This window comes from Myxine glutinosa, chromosome 1 (genome assembly GCF_964187855.1).
Source record: "Myxine glutinosa chromosome 1, kmMyxGlut1.1, whole genome shotgun sequence".
Classification (NCBI taxonomy): domain Eukaryota; kingdom Metazoa; phylum Chordata; class Myxini; order Myxiniformes; family Myxinidae; genus Myxine; species Myxine glutinosa.
Window position 1 is genome coordinate 443930044 of NC_136261.1, and position 17560 is coordinate 443947603.

Consider the following 17560-nt stretch of genomic DNA (forward strand, 5'->3'; position numbering starts at 1 on the left):
TCTTACTCCAATTGACAGTAGCAGAGGATGCCAAATTGAATTCACATAGAGCACTTGTGAGGGCAGCAATGTCAGACTAAGTGTTAACAATCACACACAAATCGTCAGCATATGCAAGCACCTTAACAGGATTAGCAAGAGGTGTCACCAAGAACCCAGAAAGTTTGTGGCGTAAGTGAATCAGCAAGGGTTCAATAGAAAGTGAATACAGGTACCCAGAAAGAGGGCAGCCTTGTCTAATACCTCGCTGAATAGGAAAAGGTGAACATAAACTGTTGTTGATGTTCACCAAACTAAAATTGTTCTGATACAGCAGCTTGATACAAGAAATAAAGAAGGAACCAAACCCGAACCCCTTCAAAACTTCAAGGAAATACAAATGGTCAACACTATCAAAGGCCTTTTCCTGATCTAAAAAGATCAGCCCGGTGTTAACATTCTGACAATGACAAATCGAAATCAAATCACGAACAGAAAAAATATTATCAAATATCGATCTGCCGGGAATACAATAAGACTGGTCGGGGGATACAACGTGCCCAATTAAGGTCTTTATGCGATTAGCGAGTAACTTGGACAGGATTTTGTAATCAGTACAGAGTAGAGAGATCGGGCGCCAGTTCTCAACAAGTTGAAGATCTCCCTTTTTAGGGATTAATGAAATGATGGCACATCTGCAGCTCAAGGGAAGTTCACCAGTTTGTATACTTTCTATGAAGACAATTAGTAGACATGGTCCCAGCAAATCCCAAAAGGTGCTGTAGAATTCCACTGGCAACCAGTCTAAGCCAGGTGCCCTGTTGGTGGGCAAGGTCTTTAAAACACTAGTGAGTTCGTCCAATGTTATTTCGCCTTCAGCAGTCGAATTCTGTGTCTCAGTAAGTGTAGGCAAGGATGCGGTAAATGAATGTATGTGGTTTGAGAAAGTATGCTTCGAGGAGTAGAGGTGAGAAAAGAAAGTCTTAATAGTAAGTTTGATGTCAGTTGGATCAGTCAAGATCCTTCCGCCAGCAGAACGCAAGGACAATATTTGTTTTTGTTTTTTTGAGGCAGTTTCCAGCTTGAAGAAAAGTCTGCTCGGGTTATTTAGTTGTTGCAAATGAGTCATTCTCATCCGAAGGAGTGCACCCTTTGCACGTTCGGCCAGTAATTCATTTAACAGGGCTTTCTTTTCATACAGCATCTGCTGCTGCCCATTATTACGAGAGGATGACACTTTGTTTTGCAAGTGAAGAATTTGTGTCTTCACCAGATCTATATTTACATCATGATCCCGAGTACTGTGTCGTGAGAAATTTTGACAAAAAACTCTAATTTGAGCTTTAGCGTTGTCCCACCACTGACGTAAACACGAGAACTCTTTATCCATCGTGATGTAATGTGCCCAAAAGGCCCTAAAGGATGCAACAAAGAATTCGTTTTGAAGAAGTGTTGTGTTGAACTTCCAATAAGGGCTCACCACCTTTATGAGTGGCAACTGAAAATACATAGTGATGATGTGGTGATCGGAAAACCCAGATGGGAGAATAGAGGTGTTTAAGACGAGGTTGAGGAAATGGTCAGAAACGTACAATTTATCAAGTCGAGCTAGCGACACTAAGTTGTTAGAGCAGCGACACCAAGTAAATTGTTGCTGCATCGGATGTTGCAATCTCCAAATGTCTGTCAGCTTGAATCTTGAGATTGAGCGAACGAGAGGTCTTGTACTGGCTGCATGTGGCTCAGCTCTATTCCTATCAAGGGAGGGGTTAAGTGTGCAATTGAAATCTCCTCCAAGACATAGAAAGTGGTCAGGGGGAACACCAGCAAGATTCGAGTCAAGACAGTCAAAAAAGGAAGATCTTTCAGCATTTGTACTTGGTGCGTACACATTGATTATTGTGAAAAGCTGCTGACCAACAGAGAAAGTCAGCGAGGCTAAATATCCCTTCACAATTTCTTTAAAGGAAACCGAAGTCAAGGGAAGAGTTTGCCGAAAGAAGATGGCTATCCCAGCAATTGGGCTTGATAGATTGCTAAAGAACCAATGCCCTTTAAGAAACAACTCCCACTCAGCTGAAGAACCTTCAGTAGAATGAGTTTCCTGCAACAACAAGATGTCAACCTTGTTGCACTCGATTAGTTGTTTAACTTGCACTTTACGAAGAGACGTGCGACCACCGTTGATATTAAGACTGGCAATGCGTAGTTTCATTGTGATGGGGCACCGGCAGGACATCAGCCATTGTCTTTGAGTTCGCTCCGAGCACGACTTAGAAATTTCCTTAACCGGTGACATTGAGGGTCTGCAACGTTGTACCGAACCGGTCTAGAAATCATTAGTCGAGCCACTTGAATGAAATATTCTAGGACTAGAAAATGATCTTTAATTTTGACCCCCTTTTTGCGAAAACTTTTGTGTAAGAAGGCGTGAACGGCATCGGGAGATACTGAGGAATCAACCTCAAGGTTGTGAGGAGGAACATCGCTGCCTGTGTCGCTTAAGGTCGAAGCAACAGAAGATGTTCCATCAGACTCGTAACCCATGCTGTCAACCACAAGTTCCTGCGGTTCTTCAGGAGCAATTTGTTCAGATGCTGCAGGTACAGCCACCTCCAGATCACAATCAATTTGTACATCTGGTGCATCGATTTTAACTGTGGCATCTGTGCATGGTGGGGGTTGGGAGAGGGTCTCATCGACTCCACGAGGGATCTCCGGTTCATCAAGCACAGTGGGAGTAACAGTTTCATGTGTACTCACAACAGGAGTGCAGGGCTGCTCAGGAGGTGAGTCCATGGGAATGGGTTCAGGTGATTGTTTGGCAGGTGTTCTTACCGCTTGCGCATAGGAAGGAGACCTCTTGGGTTTCACTTGATTGTCTAATTTGGTATCAATTGCTCGCTTCTGTGCTTTATTCCGGGTTACAACTGTGAAGCCATCATCTGCATCATTCGTCCCTCCTGGGTGAGCATTTTGCGAAGGAAGTGATTCTTATCCCTCAGGTGAAGAAGAAGAGTCCCGTCTTTCAGGCGTAGGAAGAAATTCCTGTCCTTCAGGTGGTGTGGTGTTCTGATTGGACGCTGAATTGGCATCAGGGAGATTATTCGGACAATCCCTCCGCAGGTGTCCATGCTGATTACAGGCATAGCACGTTAACACCTCTGTTGTTGCATACATTTGATAATTGTAGTTATCATGTTTTATCGTGAATTTAACATCAAGGTCACGACGGTTTTCGTTCAAAATCATAAATAATTGGCACACGATTCCACACCAAACCAACACATCACCCTACCTAACAACAGCCATACCCATTGTGTCAGTCCCAGTGAGTCGCAGAAGTCCTTTGCTGAGGAGCCATGGCTGGTGAGAGAGGTACCCACATCCAGCCAACTGGCATGGTGACAATTTAAATCACCACATATGAGGAAGAGAGAGTTGGGATGGGTAGATAGAAGTTGGTCCATATCATCAGACAGCGAGATGTAGATGGAGTCAGCACTGTTTGGTGGACGGTACAACACACATATGAACAAAAGGTGGGAGCGAATGGGGAAGCCGTAGCCAAAGGTATTCCTAAGGGTGAGGTGGAGAGAGGGCAGTGCAGGGCGAGTGAGGAAGAGAGTTTTTTTTTATAAAATAGCAACCCCACCTCCAGGACGAGGCTCAGGTCTATCATACCGGAGGAGGGAGTAACCTGGGAGAGATACCCAGGAATCAGAGACATCATGAAGGAGGAAAGTTTCTGTTAAGCAGATCACGTCTGGTTTGTCAAAAGCAACCTGTATGGAGAGATCAGTCAAGTTTGAGCGAAGGCCCCGGATGTTTGAGGTCCGTACCATTAATGAAGAGGAAGGGGGCGCATCGGATACAGAACAGGGGGGGGGAGGGGTAGGGTAAGATGTGGCAGAGGAGGAAGTGGTAGGGAGAGCTGTTGTAGGTGTGTCAGATATTTCAGAATAGCTTGGAGAAAGGGAAGAATGCGGCGGACAAAAGGTTTGATGGTGATTGGGTGAGGCACAATGAGGTGTTATTTGAGCAGGGGGAAGAGCGAGGCAGAAGGTTGGGGGAGATGAAGGTGAAAGTTGGAAGGGGGATGAAGCGGGGAGGATGCTTTGAGGAGGAGAGGTGAGAGGGGAGTCTCGGAGGGGAGGAGCGAGGGAGAGTCTCGGTGGGGAGGGGTGTGGGGCGAGTTTAGTAGGGAAGGGGCAAGGGGGGAGATTTGAAAGGGATGGGTGATGGGGTAGATTTGGAGGGGAGGGGCAAGGGGGAAGATTTGAAAGAGATGGGTGATTGGGAAGATTTGGAGGGGAGGGGAAAGGGGGTAGATTTGGAGGGGAGACGTGATGGGGAAGTTTTGGAGGGGAGGGGTGATGGGGAAGTTTTGGAGGGAAGGGGTGATGGAGAAGATTTGGAGGGAAGGGGTGAGATTGGATTTTAGAAAGTGTACGATTGATGGGAAACGAACATTTATTGCAAAATGAGTTTCTTGTGACCTTCGAGTCAAAAATACGTTTGAGGACGCTGAAGGAGGGGTGGTGTGCAGGAGAGTTTTGGGAATGTAGAAAAGAGGAACTGTAAGAGATGGAAAAAAAATTCGGAATGAAGAGATTTGGTGAGCAAGTCGAAAGCAACCTTTTAAAGAAGAAGAAGAAAACGGTGTTATAATATACGACAGAATACAGTTCTTCAGGGGAAAGTTTAAACGTTTTTAAATTGAGCAGTGAAAACTATCTGGGTAAATGGAAAATGGAAATGGGGTTGAAACACATGATCGAAGAACGAACGAACATATAAGAACAACGAATAAACGAATAAGAACAACGAATAAACGAATAAGAACAACGAATAAGAACAGAGAAGGAAATGTTTTTTTGTTTTTTTGTTTTTTTTTGAGTTGAGATTTTAAACAAGGAAGTATGGGGTGAGAGACTGGGAAAAAACAGAGAACGAAAGTAATTGCAGCACAATCGACGGACCACTGAGAGAGAAACAAAGCCTCAAGGTCGGACACGCTGGCCTACGAGGCCTCCAAATACGCGACACGAATTAACCGACGATTTTGTATACATGTATGAAAAATTAACACCGAGAATCTTACTAAAGACACACTATGGGTACACACACCGAAGGATACATACAGTTTCGACAAAAACACAATTGTGAAAAATTACTTAACTTCAAAAGCGTGAGCGCATGGACAGCTTCAAAAAGACGTGACCTCGCTGATGAGACCTCGCCGATTTCACATGCACACGAGGCATTTCACCTGTCCACCTGGCATTTCATATGCACACGAGGCATTTCACATGCACACGAGGCATTTCGCCTGCACAGGATTCATTTCACAATCACATGACGCATTTGTACTCGCGGCATTTCACCTGCACACGAGGCATTTCTCCTGCACACGAGGCATTTCTCCTGCACATGAGGCATTTCTCCTGCACACGAGGCATTTCACATGCACACGAGGCATTTCGCCTCTACATGAGGCATTTTGCCTGTACACGTGGTATTTCACAAGCACACGAGTCAATTCACAAGCACACTAGGCAGTTCACATGCACACGAGGCATTTCACATGCACACGATGCATTCCACATGCACACGAGACATTTCACCTGTACACGAGGCATTTCACATGCACACGAGGCATTTCACATGCACACGAGGCATTTCACATGCACACGAGGCATTTCACATGCACACGAGGCATTTCACCTGCACACGAGGCATTGCACATGCACACGAGGCATTGCACATGCGCACGAGGCAGTTCACATGCACAAGAGGCATTTCACCTGCACACAAGTCATTTCACATGTACGCGAGGCATTTCACCTGAATACGACTCATTTCACATGCACACGAGGCATTTCACCTGGACACGAGGCATTTCACCTGTACACGAGGCATTTCGCCTGCACACGAGTCATTTCACAATCACATGAGGATCCTGGAAATATCACAACACACCACAGGTTCTGTGTTCCTCTCTTCTTTATCCACCTCTTGTCTTTCTTCCACCTCAAAATTCACGCCTGCACTTTCAGATTGATCAGCAAAGGGATCAGAAGGGTACTTTGTAAATCTTATTATGTATTTTTTTTATTGTAATAGAGCAAATTGTAATGAAGGAGAGGAAGGGGAGTGGCTCATGTTTCTGAGTGAATGTGGCTGACGTTTCTGATTGAATGTGGCTCATGTTTCTGAGTGAATGTGGCTCAGGTTTGAGTTGAGTGTGATGCCGATCGGGAAGAAGAAGAAGTCGTATTACCAAATTCGTGCACATCCGGAATTGTTTGATTTATTTGTATTCAAATGTCTGGTAATTGTTTTGTATTTACAGTCATGTGAAAAAGTAAGTACACCCCATGTAATGTTTTGACTTTTTCAACACAACCTATTTGATCTTCAATTCAACAATATTGATAGATAAAGGTAATATAATATAACAAATATCATGAAACATTTACATTCTGTAGTCCATTGTATAATTTAAATGAACATAAATGCAAATTTCGCATGTGGAAAAAGTAAGTACACCCCTACATTTATCACTACTTCAAATACCTAAAATTAGAATCAGGTGCACCAGCTCAGGTGCAAATGATTAGAACATTGTTAGACAGGATCTTGGAGGAACCTGTCTTATTAAAACCTCAGACATTTAGTTTGGTTTGCTCTTTGTTGTTGAAGTGTGCGGCGTCACCATGCCTAGATCAAAAGAGCTCTCTGAGGCCTTCAGAAAGAAGGTTATAGATGCCTACGAGTCTGGGAAGGGATTTAAAAAGATCTCCAAACAATTTGAAATCAATTCGACTGTCCGGAAGGTCATCTACAAGTGAGGAAGATTCCAAGCAACTGCCAACTTGTACAGGTCAGGCCACCCCAGCAAGTTCAGCCCGAGAGCAGTCCGCAAGATGCTGAAAGAAGTCTCTAAGAACCCCCAGAATGTCATCACTGGACCTACAGGTAGCTCTTGCCACTGTTGATGCAAAGTGCACGAGTCTACCATTAGAAAGAGGCTGTACAAATTTGATTTGCCAATGAACACCTCGGCAGAGACCAACACTTCTGGAACAATGTGCTCTGGACAGATGAGTCAAAGGTAGAGATATTTGGCCACAGTACCAGAAGACATGTTTGGCGAAAACCAAAGACAGCATTTGACCACAAGAACCTGATACCAACTGTAAAGCATGGTGGTGGAAATATTATGGTTTGGGGCAGCTTTGCTGCATCAGGGCCTGGACAGCTCACCATCATAGAATCCACTATGATTTCTTAATTGTACCAGAGGGTGCTTGAGGATAATGTGAGGCCATCATTCGGAAAGTTGAAGCTCAACCGAAGGTGGACATTGCAACATGACAATGACCCTAAACATACCAGTAAATCCACCAAGTAATGGCTGAAAAGAAATAAATGGAGGGTTTTGGAATGGCCAAGTCAAAGCCCGGATCTAAATCCCATCGAGATGTTGTGGGGGGGGGTTTAAACGAGCTGTGCATGCCAGAAACCCCTCAAACATTGCACAGCTGAAAGAATTCTGCATGGAGGAGTGGGCAAAAATTTCTACCATTCGATGTCAGAGACTGGTAGACAGTTATAAGAAACGCCTACCTGAGGTTGTTTCTGCCAAAGGGAGCAATACCACCTATTAAAGCCAAGGGTGTACTTACTTTTTCCACATGCGAAATTTGCATTTATGTTTATTTAAATTATACAATGGACTACAAAATGTAAATGTTTCATGATATTTGTTATATTATATCACCTTTATCTTTCAATATTGTTGAAATGAAGATCAAATAGCTGTATGTTAAAATATGTTGAAAAAGTCAAAACTTTACATGGGGTGTACTTACTTTTTCACGTGACTGCATTTATGCGGATGTGTACTTGTGAATAACTGTCATTAGTTTAAAAAAGGCTTCGGCACTATCAAGCGATTTTTGTTTATTTAACTGCAAAAAAACGAAGTTTTTTTTTCAATTTTTTTTTTTGGGTTTGCCGAGAACACTCCCATGCAATCACTGATGGACCTCTGAAAGTTTGATAAAGATCCGCCCTGCAATCCCTGATGAACCTCTGAAAGTTTGATAAAGATCCGTTCCGCCATCTCTGAATAAAACGCGGACACACAGACAACTCGCGTTTATATATATAAATCGGGATTTAAATTTAATTCAAAAATTGATCCGGACGTCTATTCTCTTTAAAACATTCACACCGGCAGAGGTAGTTATTTATCACAGCATCTGTAGAATTTTCACCCTTTTACTCAACTCCGTTTCGCTGTTATTTGGTGGAGCAAAAAGTCAACTGAGCTTCATAGATATTGTTGCGGAACCCTGGTTTGTCGACGTACAAAGGGGGGTTTATGCCCCGTTCCCCCACGTACTGCGGTTCCACTGAGGCCGCCGACCACGACTAAACTCGTGGTTGATGGATTGCTAGGCAACTCCAGCCGTCGAGCCCGCAGCTGCGCGTGGAAGGGTTAGCGGTCACAACCCGAATACCTTCGGACACACGCAGCCATGAAGACGGGGACTGAACCCCGCACAAGTCACCTTTATTTCTGATGCCCGAGCGGTTGGCCATCGCGTGACCCATGCCATTAAACGAAGCGTACTTCGGACCCGATTGAGCGGTTTTACTTCGGGCGATGCTAGGTCAATCAATGGTAAATGACAACGACGGTCAGGTTGGAGGTACCAAACACAGTATTTAATTACAGGTATGTACAGAACAGAGACAAAGCGAGAATCTTAACAGCCTTATCTATACCTCCAGACAAGGGCCCTCATTCATTCGGGGAAGGGGGAGAGGGTAGTGCGCAGGGAAGCGCGGCCGCGTTTTGCAGCTCACCCAGATGGGCTCGGTCGTGCAGCTCGCCCGGATGGGCTCGGTCGTGCAGCTCGCCCGGATGGACTTGGTCATGCAGCTCACCCGGATGGGCTTGGTCATGCAGCGAATGTGCGAGGATCGGCTCGGTGGACGAAAACACTAGGAATCGCTCCACTCCAAGGCGCCAACAGCCGGAGAAGATTGCGGCAGGAACAAAGTGATGATGACGAAACAGGCGCAAGAACCAGAGAGAGTGTGTGTTCTGTGCCGGGTTTTTATAACACCCAAACTGCTTCCTGAATGTTCCATCCGTCTCAATTGGTGGCCTGGGGTCACGTGATGTGATAGCCCCTCATTGGCCATCCTCTGTCACTCCCCCCTGCCTTCCCTTTAGCTCCCATTGGTTGCTCACTGTCTCCTCCCAGGAATGTCTCATTCTTAATTCGGGGAAGGTTCCATTCCTCCTTCGGGCCTGCAGGGCCTAGTCTACTCCCTTGATGAGGCAATTTAGGCTTCAACGAGGCCTACAATCATCCTGCCTGACTCAACGCATATTTGGTCTTAATTACTACACAATGGGAAAGGGCTAATCTTTACATTCAATAAGAAATAACTAACTATGGGAGGCTAGATGTTGTGGTGTAACTAACTATAGGGGGGTTGCCTTTATTCGCAAAACCGCAACAATATTTATTATTAGATTATATAGATAGATTAAGAATGTTCACGTGATATTTTTGAAATGATAATAATATATACATCATTGTTGTAATGTGAAGTGAAGAAGTTATAAAAGTGTTGTGGACATTCCAGAAATGAGGTCGAAGCAAAAGATGGTGAGATTGTCATGAGATGTGAAAACAGTAACAACAAAGTCAAAGTGGCACAGCAAGTCGATGAAGTCTTTACATTCCTGTGTGATGGCATGAAACTGACACACCTGTATTACTTCCTTGAATTATCGAACAATCGTTCAGTTTGTAACCAGCTTCATCAGGAGAGGTAATGTAAATGTGACAAGTCAGGAGACGATGATGGTTCAAGAGCGAGCGGTATTCAATGACAAAGGACGGACTATCAAGTCGATCGTCACAGTCGTCACGATCATCGACGATTGATGCATCAAATCGGGACCATAATCAGTTATGAGGTTAGTTAGCTACACAATACCGAAAATTCGGTTTGATTCCGACAACTTTGAAAATTTGACCCTTGTGGCCTTCAAAGGTCAAAGGTCGAAGATTCTGAAATTTGTTGGAAAACTTGTATTTCATGATATATGTGATAATATAAGATCATGTACGACATTTCACCCTATCCGGAAGTGAACAATGCAATAAAACCCTCAAAAATCAACTTTTCTAAATTTTGTGACTTTGCGACCTTGACCTTGACTTTGGGGAGAAAATGAAAAATCGAGCTCCGTGGGGCTAGACACAGGACAATGGCCTAACCAAATACCGAAACCCCTGTCAGATTCCACCAAACCCGTCGGAGAAGATGTAGCTTGAACTCGATTACCCCCTAAAAAGACATCTTTCTTGGGCGTGGCTCCGCCCACAATGGGCGCGATACGCCCACTCTAGGAAGGACCCAACTAGATCATGATATCAACCTCCCACCCAAGTTTCATCAAGATGGCATGACATCATCGGGTAGTTATGCTGCGGACAGACAGACAGACAGACACACAGACAGACACACAACCATGACGAATATCGTGGTCACTCTGTTTGATAACTCGTGAACCAATAATTGTTACTGGGTTTGTGGAATAACAGATTATTATATGATTTTATCACAAGGATTGATAAACATCTTTAGAATAACAAGGGTAAATATGAAATTCTTGTGATTGTTATATATGGTTCCCACTTGTTTTTGGTCCCGATGTGTTTGTGTACCTGTGTTTGATTTGTACCTTATTTTACAATACGTTTTACATTTACCTGTTTTATACCTGTTTTCCGAACTTCGTAACCTGTACATACATATGAGGGCGAGTCAAAAAGTTTTTCCTTTTACAACAAGTTTTAGAGCCACACCCGTGACTTCTATTCAAGGCCTCAAGAGAATCATCCAGTTCTGGGAATAACGTGACATGTTTAGAAACTGTACAGAAAATGATGAACATCCGTGTCGAGTTTCTTGGTGTTGGCTCGTTATTTATGGTTAAGGGGTTGGGGGTGAGTGGGGTAAATGTATTGACCACGTTCGACGTACAATGTCGAATATCCTATGATGGCCATTCCAACTTTTCCCACCATTGGGCCAACATTAGTTAGTGTGACACCTGGAGAGTATTTTTTGTTGTTAAAGAAACAAACTACAAGGAAGGACCTCAAGTGTAACAAATACCATAAGTTTCTTATTTTCATCAATCTGTTCATGTTGTCCTCCCTATAAATCAACGATGTGCGTGTGAGAGAGTGAAGTGAAACACCCGGTTTATCTGGTTTTCCTTCTTCTTGTTTATTTCTATCACATATTTCATTCTGATTCATGTTGAATACAAATTCATTCCTTTCTACTTCACAGGTCATGGAAATATTTTTTCCATGAAAGAAAATGTTCAGGAAAATGTTTTTTCAAAACAGTTTTTTTTTACAGCGTAATTTGCACAGTTATGTAATACTGATCCAAGATTGATCCCACTTGGCCCCAAAAACATATTTTACTCAATTATGTAATACAGATCCAAAATTGACCCAACTTGGCCCCAAAAACATCTTTCCCTCAATTATGTAATACTGATCCAAGATTGACCCAACTTGGCCCCAAAAACATCTTTCCCTCAATTATGTAATACAGATCCAAGATTGACCCAACTTGGCCCCAATAACATCTCTCACTCAATTATGTAATACAGATCAAAGATCGACCCCACTTAGCCCCAAAAACACATTTCACTCAATTATGTAATACAGATCCAAGTTTGACCCCACTTGGCCACAAAAACATATTTCACCCAATTATGTAATACAGATCCAAGATTGACCCCACTTGGCCCCAAAAACATATTTTACTCAATTATGTAATACAGATCCAAAATTGACCCCACTTGGCCCCAAAAACATCTCTCACTCAATTATGTAATACTGATCCAAGATTGACCCCACTTGGCCCCAAAAACATATTTTACTCAATTATGTAATACAGATCCAAAATTGACCCAAATTGGCCCCAAAAACATCTTTCCCTCAATCATGTAATACAGATCCAAGATTGACCCAACTTGGCCCCAATAACATCTCTCACTCAATTATGTAATACAGATCAAAGATCGACCCCACTTAGCCCCAAAAACACATTTCACTCAATTATGTAATGCAGATCCAAGATTGACCCCACTTGGCCCCAAAAACATATTTCACCCAATTATGTAATACAGATCCAAAATTGACCCAAATTGGCCCCAAAAACATCTTTCCCTCAATTATGTAATACAGATCCAAGATTGACCCAACTTGGCCCCAATAACATCTCTCACTCAATTATGTAATACAGATCAAAGATCGACCCCACTTAGCCCCAAAAACACATTTCACTCAATTATGTAATACAGATTCAAGATTGACCCCACTTGGCTCCACAAACATATTTCACTCAATTATGTAATACAGATCCAAGATTGACCCCAATTGGCCCCAAAACAAACTTTCACTCAATTATGTAATACAGATCCTAGATTGACCCCACTTGGCCCAAAAAACCTCTCTCACTCAATTGTGTAATACAGATCCAAGATTGACCCCACTTGGCCCCAAAAACATCTCTCACTCAATTATGTAATACAGATCCAAGATTTACCCCACTTGGCCCCAAAAACATCTCTCACTCAATTATGTAATACAGATCCAAGATTTACCCCACTTGGCCCCAAAAAATCTCTCACTCAATTGTGTAATATAGATCCAAGATTGACCCCAATTGGCCCCAAAACAAACTTTCACTCAATTATGTAATACAGATCCTAGATTGACCCCACTTGGCCCCAAAAACCTCTCTCACTCAATTGTGTAATACAGATCCAAGATTGACCCCACTTGGCCCCAAAAACATCTCTCACTCAATTATGTAATACAGATCCAAGATTTACCCCACTTGGCCCCAAAAACATCTCTCACTCAATTATGTAATACAAATCCAAGATTTACCCCACTTGGCCCCAAAAAATCTCTCACTCAATTGTGTAATATAGATCCAAGATTGACCCCAATTGGCCCCAAAAACCTCTCTCACTCAATTATGTAATACAGATCCAAGATTGACCCCACTTGGCCCCAAAAACCTCTCTCACTCAATTATGTAATACAGATCCAAGATTGACCCCACTTGGCCCCAAAAACATCTCTCACTCAATTATGTAATACAGATCCAAGATTGACCCCACTTGGCCCCAAAAACATATTTCACTCAATTATGAAATACAGATCCAAGATTGACCCCACTTGGCCCCAAAAACATCTTTCACTCAATTACGAAATACAGATCCAAGATTGACCCCACTTGGCCCCAAAAATATCTCTCACTCAATTATGTAATACAGATCCAAGATTGACCCCACTTGGCCCCAAAAACATATTTCACTCAATTATGAAATACAGATCCAAGATTGACCCCACTTGGCCCCAAAAACATCTTTCACTCAATTACGAAATACAGATCCAAGATTGACCCCACTTGGCCCCAAAAACATATTTCACTCAATTATGAAATACAGATCCAAGATTGACCCCACTTGGCCCCAAAAACATCTCTCACTCAATTATGTAATACAGATCCAAGATTGACCCCACTTGGCCCCAAAAACATATTTCACTCAATTATGAAATACAGATCCAAGATTGACCCCACTTGGCCCCAAAAACATATTTCACTCAATTATGAAATACAGATCCAAGATTGACCCCACTTGGCCCCAAAAACATATTTCACTCAATTACGAAATACAGATCCATGATTGACCCCACTTGGCCCCAAAAACATATTTCCCTCAATTATGAAATAGAGATCCAAGATTGACCCCACTTGCATGATGGGGGCCTGAACACAGAACTTTGCAATGTTAAGCCAACCACCTTAACCGTTTAGCCAACACCAGGTTTTACTCTTCCATGAACCTCCATCTTATATAGAAAAACATTGAGTTAACCCAGAGCTGGAGAATACTAGAGTTCGGCGAACTTAATAATAGCTGCCATGTTGTTACTCAAGTGTTAACGTGTGGTGTAGCGTTAATTACCTAATATTGGGACGTACCTTTGAGATATTTGCACCTTTTAAATCCCTTAGACCTTTAAAACCATTACAGACCTTTTCCTTTCGACCCTTCAAACCCTCAGACCCCTTCAGCCGTTTAGACCTCATAGACCTTACCAAACCCTTGTCTTTAGACACTTCATAGGTAAACCCGAAACCTCGTAAAGCTTTAACTTTAGATCCTGAAGACTTTTTGGACAAATTAACCCCTCAAGACCCTTAAGACCCTTAAGACCCTCAAGACCGCCATTAGACCCTCAATAACCCTTAGTCCTTCAACTACTTTGGCTCTGCTATTGGTGTTTCCCCTCTCTCTCTGCTGTTGGTGTTTCCCCCCTCTCTCTGCTGTTGGTGTTTCCCCCCTCTCTCTGCTGTTGGTGTTTCCCCCCTCTCTCTGCTGTTGGTGTTTCCCCCCTCTCTCTGCTGTTGTTGTTTCCCCCCTCTCTCTGCTGTTGGTGTTTCCCCCATCTCTCTGCTGTTGGTGTTTCCCCCCTCTCTCTGCTGTTGGTGTTTCCCACCTCTCTTTGCTGTTGGTGTTTCCCCCCTCTCTCTGCTGTTGGTGTTTCCCCCCTCTCTCTGCTGTTGGTGTTTCCCCCCTCTCTCTGCTGTTGGTGTTTCCCCCCTCTCTCTGCTGTTGGTGTTTCCCCCCTCTCTCTGCTGTTGTTGTTTCCCCCCTCTCTCTGCTGTTGGTGTTTCCCCCCTCTCTCTGCTGTTGGTGTTTCCTCCCTCTCTCTGCTGTTGGTGTTTCCCCCCTCTCTCTGCTGTTGGTGTTTCCCCCCTCTCTCTGCTGTTGGTGTTTCCCACCTCTCTCTGCTGTTGGTGTTTCCCCCCTCTCTCTGCTGTTGGTGTTTCCCCCCTCTCTCTGCTGTTGGTGTTTCCCCCCTCTCTCTGCTGTTGGTGTTTCCCCCCTCTCTCTGCTGTTGTTGTTTCCCCCCTCTCTCTGCTGTTGGTGTTTCCTCCCTCTCTCTGCTGTTGGTGTTTCCCCCCTCTCTCTGCTGTTGGTGTTTCCCCCCTCTCTCTGCTGTTGGTGTTTCCCCCCTCTCTCTGCTGTTGGTGTTTCCCCCCTCTCTCTGCTGTTGTTGTTTCCCCCCTCTCTCTGCTGTTGGTGTTTCCTCCCTCTCTCTGCTGTTGGTGTTTCCCCCCTCTCTCTGCTGTTGGTGTTTCCCACCTCTCTCTGCTGTTGGTGTTTCCCCCCTCTCTCTGCTGTTGGTGTTTCCCCCCTCTCTCTGCTGTTGGTGTTTCCCCCCTCTCTCTGCTGTTGGTGTTTCCCCCCTCTCTCTGCTGTTGGTGTTTCCCCCCTCTCTCTGCTGTTGGTGTTTCCCCCCTCTCTCTGCTGTTGGTGTTTCCCCCCTCTCTCTGCTGTTGGTGTTTCCCCCCTCTCTCTGCTGTTGGTGTTTCCCCCCTCTCTCTGCTGTTGGTGTTTCCCCCCTCTCTCTGCTGTTGGTGTTTCCCCCCTCTCTCTGCTGTTGGTGTTTCCCCCTCTCTCTCTGCTGTTGGTGTTTCCCCCCTCTCTCCTTTGGTCCTGTCACTTTCTGATCCGTTCATTGTACTAGTACGAGCTCCCGATCTCCCACGAGCCTCGGCTATGTATACAAAAAAACTGCATTTCTCACTGAACCTGAATCTTCATTACTCCATTTGACAATAATCTTCATCGAAATTTATTTACTGCCAGCATTTCAACTGTTACCCACAATCCCTCTGTTTTGTACAATTGGAATGCTTAGATTTTGGTGTGGAAATTGATTCTCTCTTCCCATCAAAAGTAAGTATTTCATGTTGAAAATCAAACATGGCAACCAACACATTCTATCTATATCAGTGATCTCAAACCTTTTCAATCACATAATCCTTCCTTTTAACTGTTTAACTTACACAGACAAACACACACACTTATTTCAATACCCTGAATAATCATTATTCCTCACGTAATTGTTACCTACATCACTTGAGGTGGACGGAGGATAGGATTTCACCCCTTGTCTGTCAGTCTGTCTATGAGGAGGAAATCTCAAACGACATTTGGTGGACAGGTTCGTTGTCTGACAAGAACAAGTTGATCAGATTTTCAGATTATGGAGAAGAACTGGATCTGGATATAAGAATTCTTCAAAGTAATTCATCACCATTGAGACAGAGGGCCAAAAACGATATATAGCACGATATTTCAAAAAGTTTCGGACTAAACGTGGTGGACGAGTTGGGCAGGTGACAACAACAAGCCTATTACATTTTGGTGAAGGTCCGGAGACAGATCGAGCCTATCAGTGGGATACAAAACGTATAAACTGTTCAGCCTGGTGGAGGTATGCGATCTAACGAGGTATGCAGAGGTATGTGCTGTATTTATTTATGTGATTATAGTTACAGTTTCAATAGCTTAAGTTTTTCTTCTTTTCAATCTCCATTTGCAGGTTTTAATTCAACCCTGCTTCACACTCTTTCTGACCCCAAGAAGATGCCTTCTTCTTCCTCTGATATGGGAGATAATTTGGATGCACTGACTTGCTCAGTGTGCCTTGCGGTCTATGAGGAGCCTGTTGGTTTGGCATGCGGCCACTCGTTTTGTCCTGTGTGTATAGAGACATACTGGGAGAGCAAGGAAGAAGACACAGGTTGTGATTGTCCAAATTGCCATGAGGTTTGTCCACAAAAACCAAAACTCATGAAGAATGTGACCATTGCCCACTTAGTGGATAATATTGTGAATGTGAAAAAGGGAAGCACTGGCGGCACCGAGAGTCGTTGTGAGGTTTGTAATGGAGAGGCAGCCAAGAGGTGTGTACCTTGTGAGATCCTCTGCTGTGAGAAACACCTGAAGCCTCATCAACAGAAAAGGCACAAACTGGTGGATCCTGGAGTGAAGATTGAGGAACTAAGATGTACAGAACATGGAAAGCCAAACCAAGTCTACTGCAAGGAAGATGGGAGCTTGATGTGCTTGATGTGCATGGGTGGACATCATCGGGCCATGATGTTGTTGCTGTGGTAATTGCTCATGCTGAAGTAAAGGTGAGTAAATCAATAAAAATGGTTATTGTTTGTGTTATATCCAGAATTGTGTTATATCCGCTAATTTCATCCCAAATCCATTTTTTTGAAATACCAATTTCATTCCTGGAAATCCTTGGTGTCCTTGTGTTTTATAGTTTTCCCACCCCCCCCCCCCTTCCCACGCCTCCTCCCCCAAGCCCTCTCCCTCCCACACATCTCCCGATGTCCCTGCTATCAAATGTTTTGTTTGTGTGCTTCCCCTTCTCTCCCCATCTCGTCTACCGCTCCCTCTTTTTATATATTTTGTTTGTCTGTTTGATTTTTTTGAGTGATTAATGTTAGCTCTTTCACGAGCCTCGATTCTGTATACAAAAAAAAAAAAAGGTTTTTTAATGTATTGGGCTTGAGGTTACACCTGAATTTTTTTTAGTTTCCGATTATCAATTATCGATTTCTGATCATGTTG

General features: G+C 43.7%; 1 protein-coding gene across 1 annotated transcript; it reads left to right on the forward strand.

The window, feature by feature from the left end:
* The first annotated feature begins 16558 nt into the window (after nt 1–16558).
* On the forward strand, nt 16559–17092 carry LOC144888608 (E3 ubiquitin/ISG15 ligase TRIM25-like). The gene has a single exon (XM_078767168.1). The coding sequence runs from the start codon at nt 16559–16561 to the stop codon at nt 17090–17092; it is 534 nt and encodes a 177-aa protein (XP_078623294.1).
* The last annotated feature ends 468 nt before the right edge of the window (nt 17093–17560 follow it).

Bases quoted from the DNA above. Each gene is read 5' to 3' on its own strand.
- LOC144888608 (XM_078767168.1), top strand. From the start codon at position 16,559: ATGCCTTCTTCTTCCTCTGATATGGGAGATAATTTGGATGCACTGACT.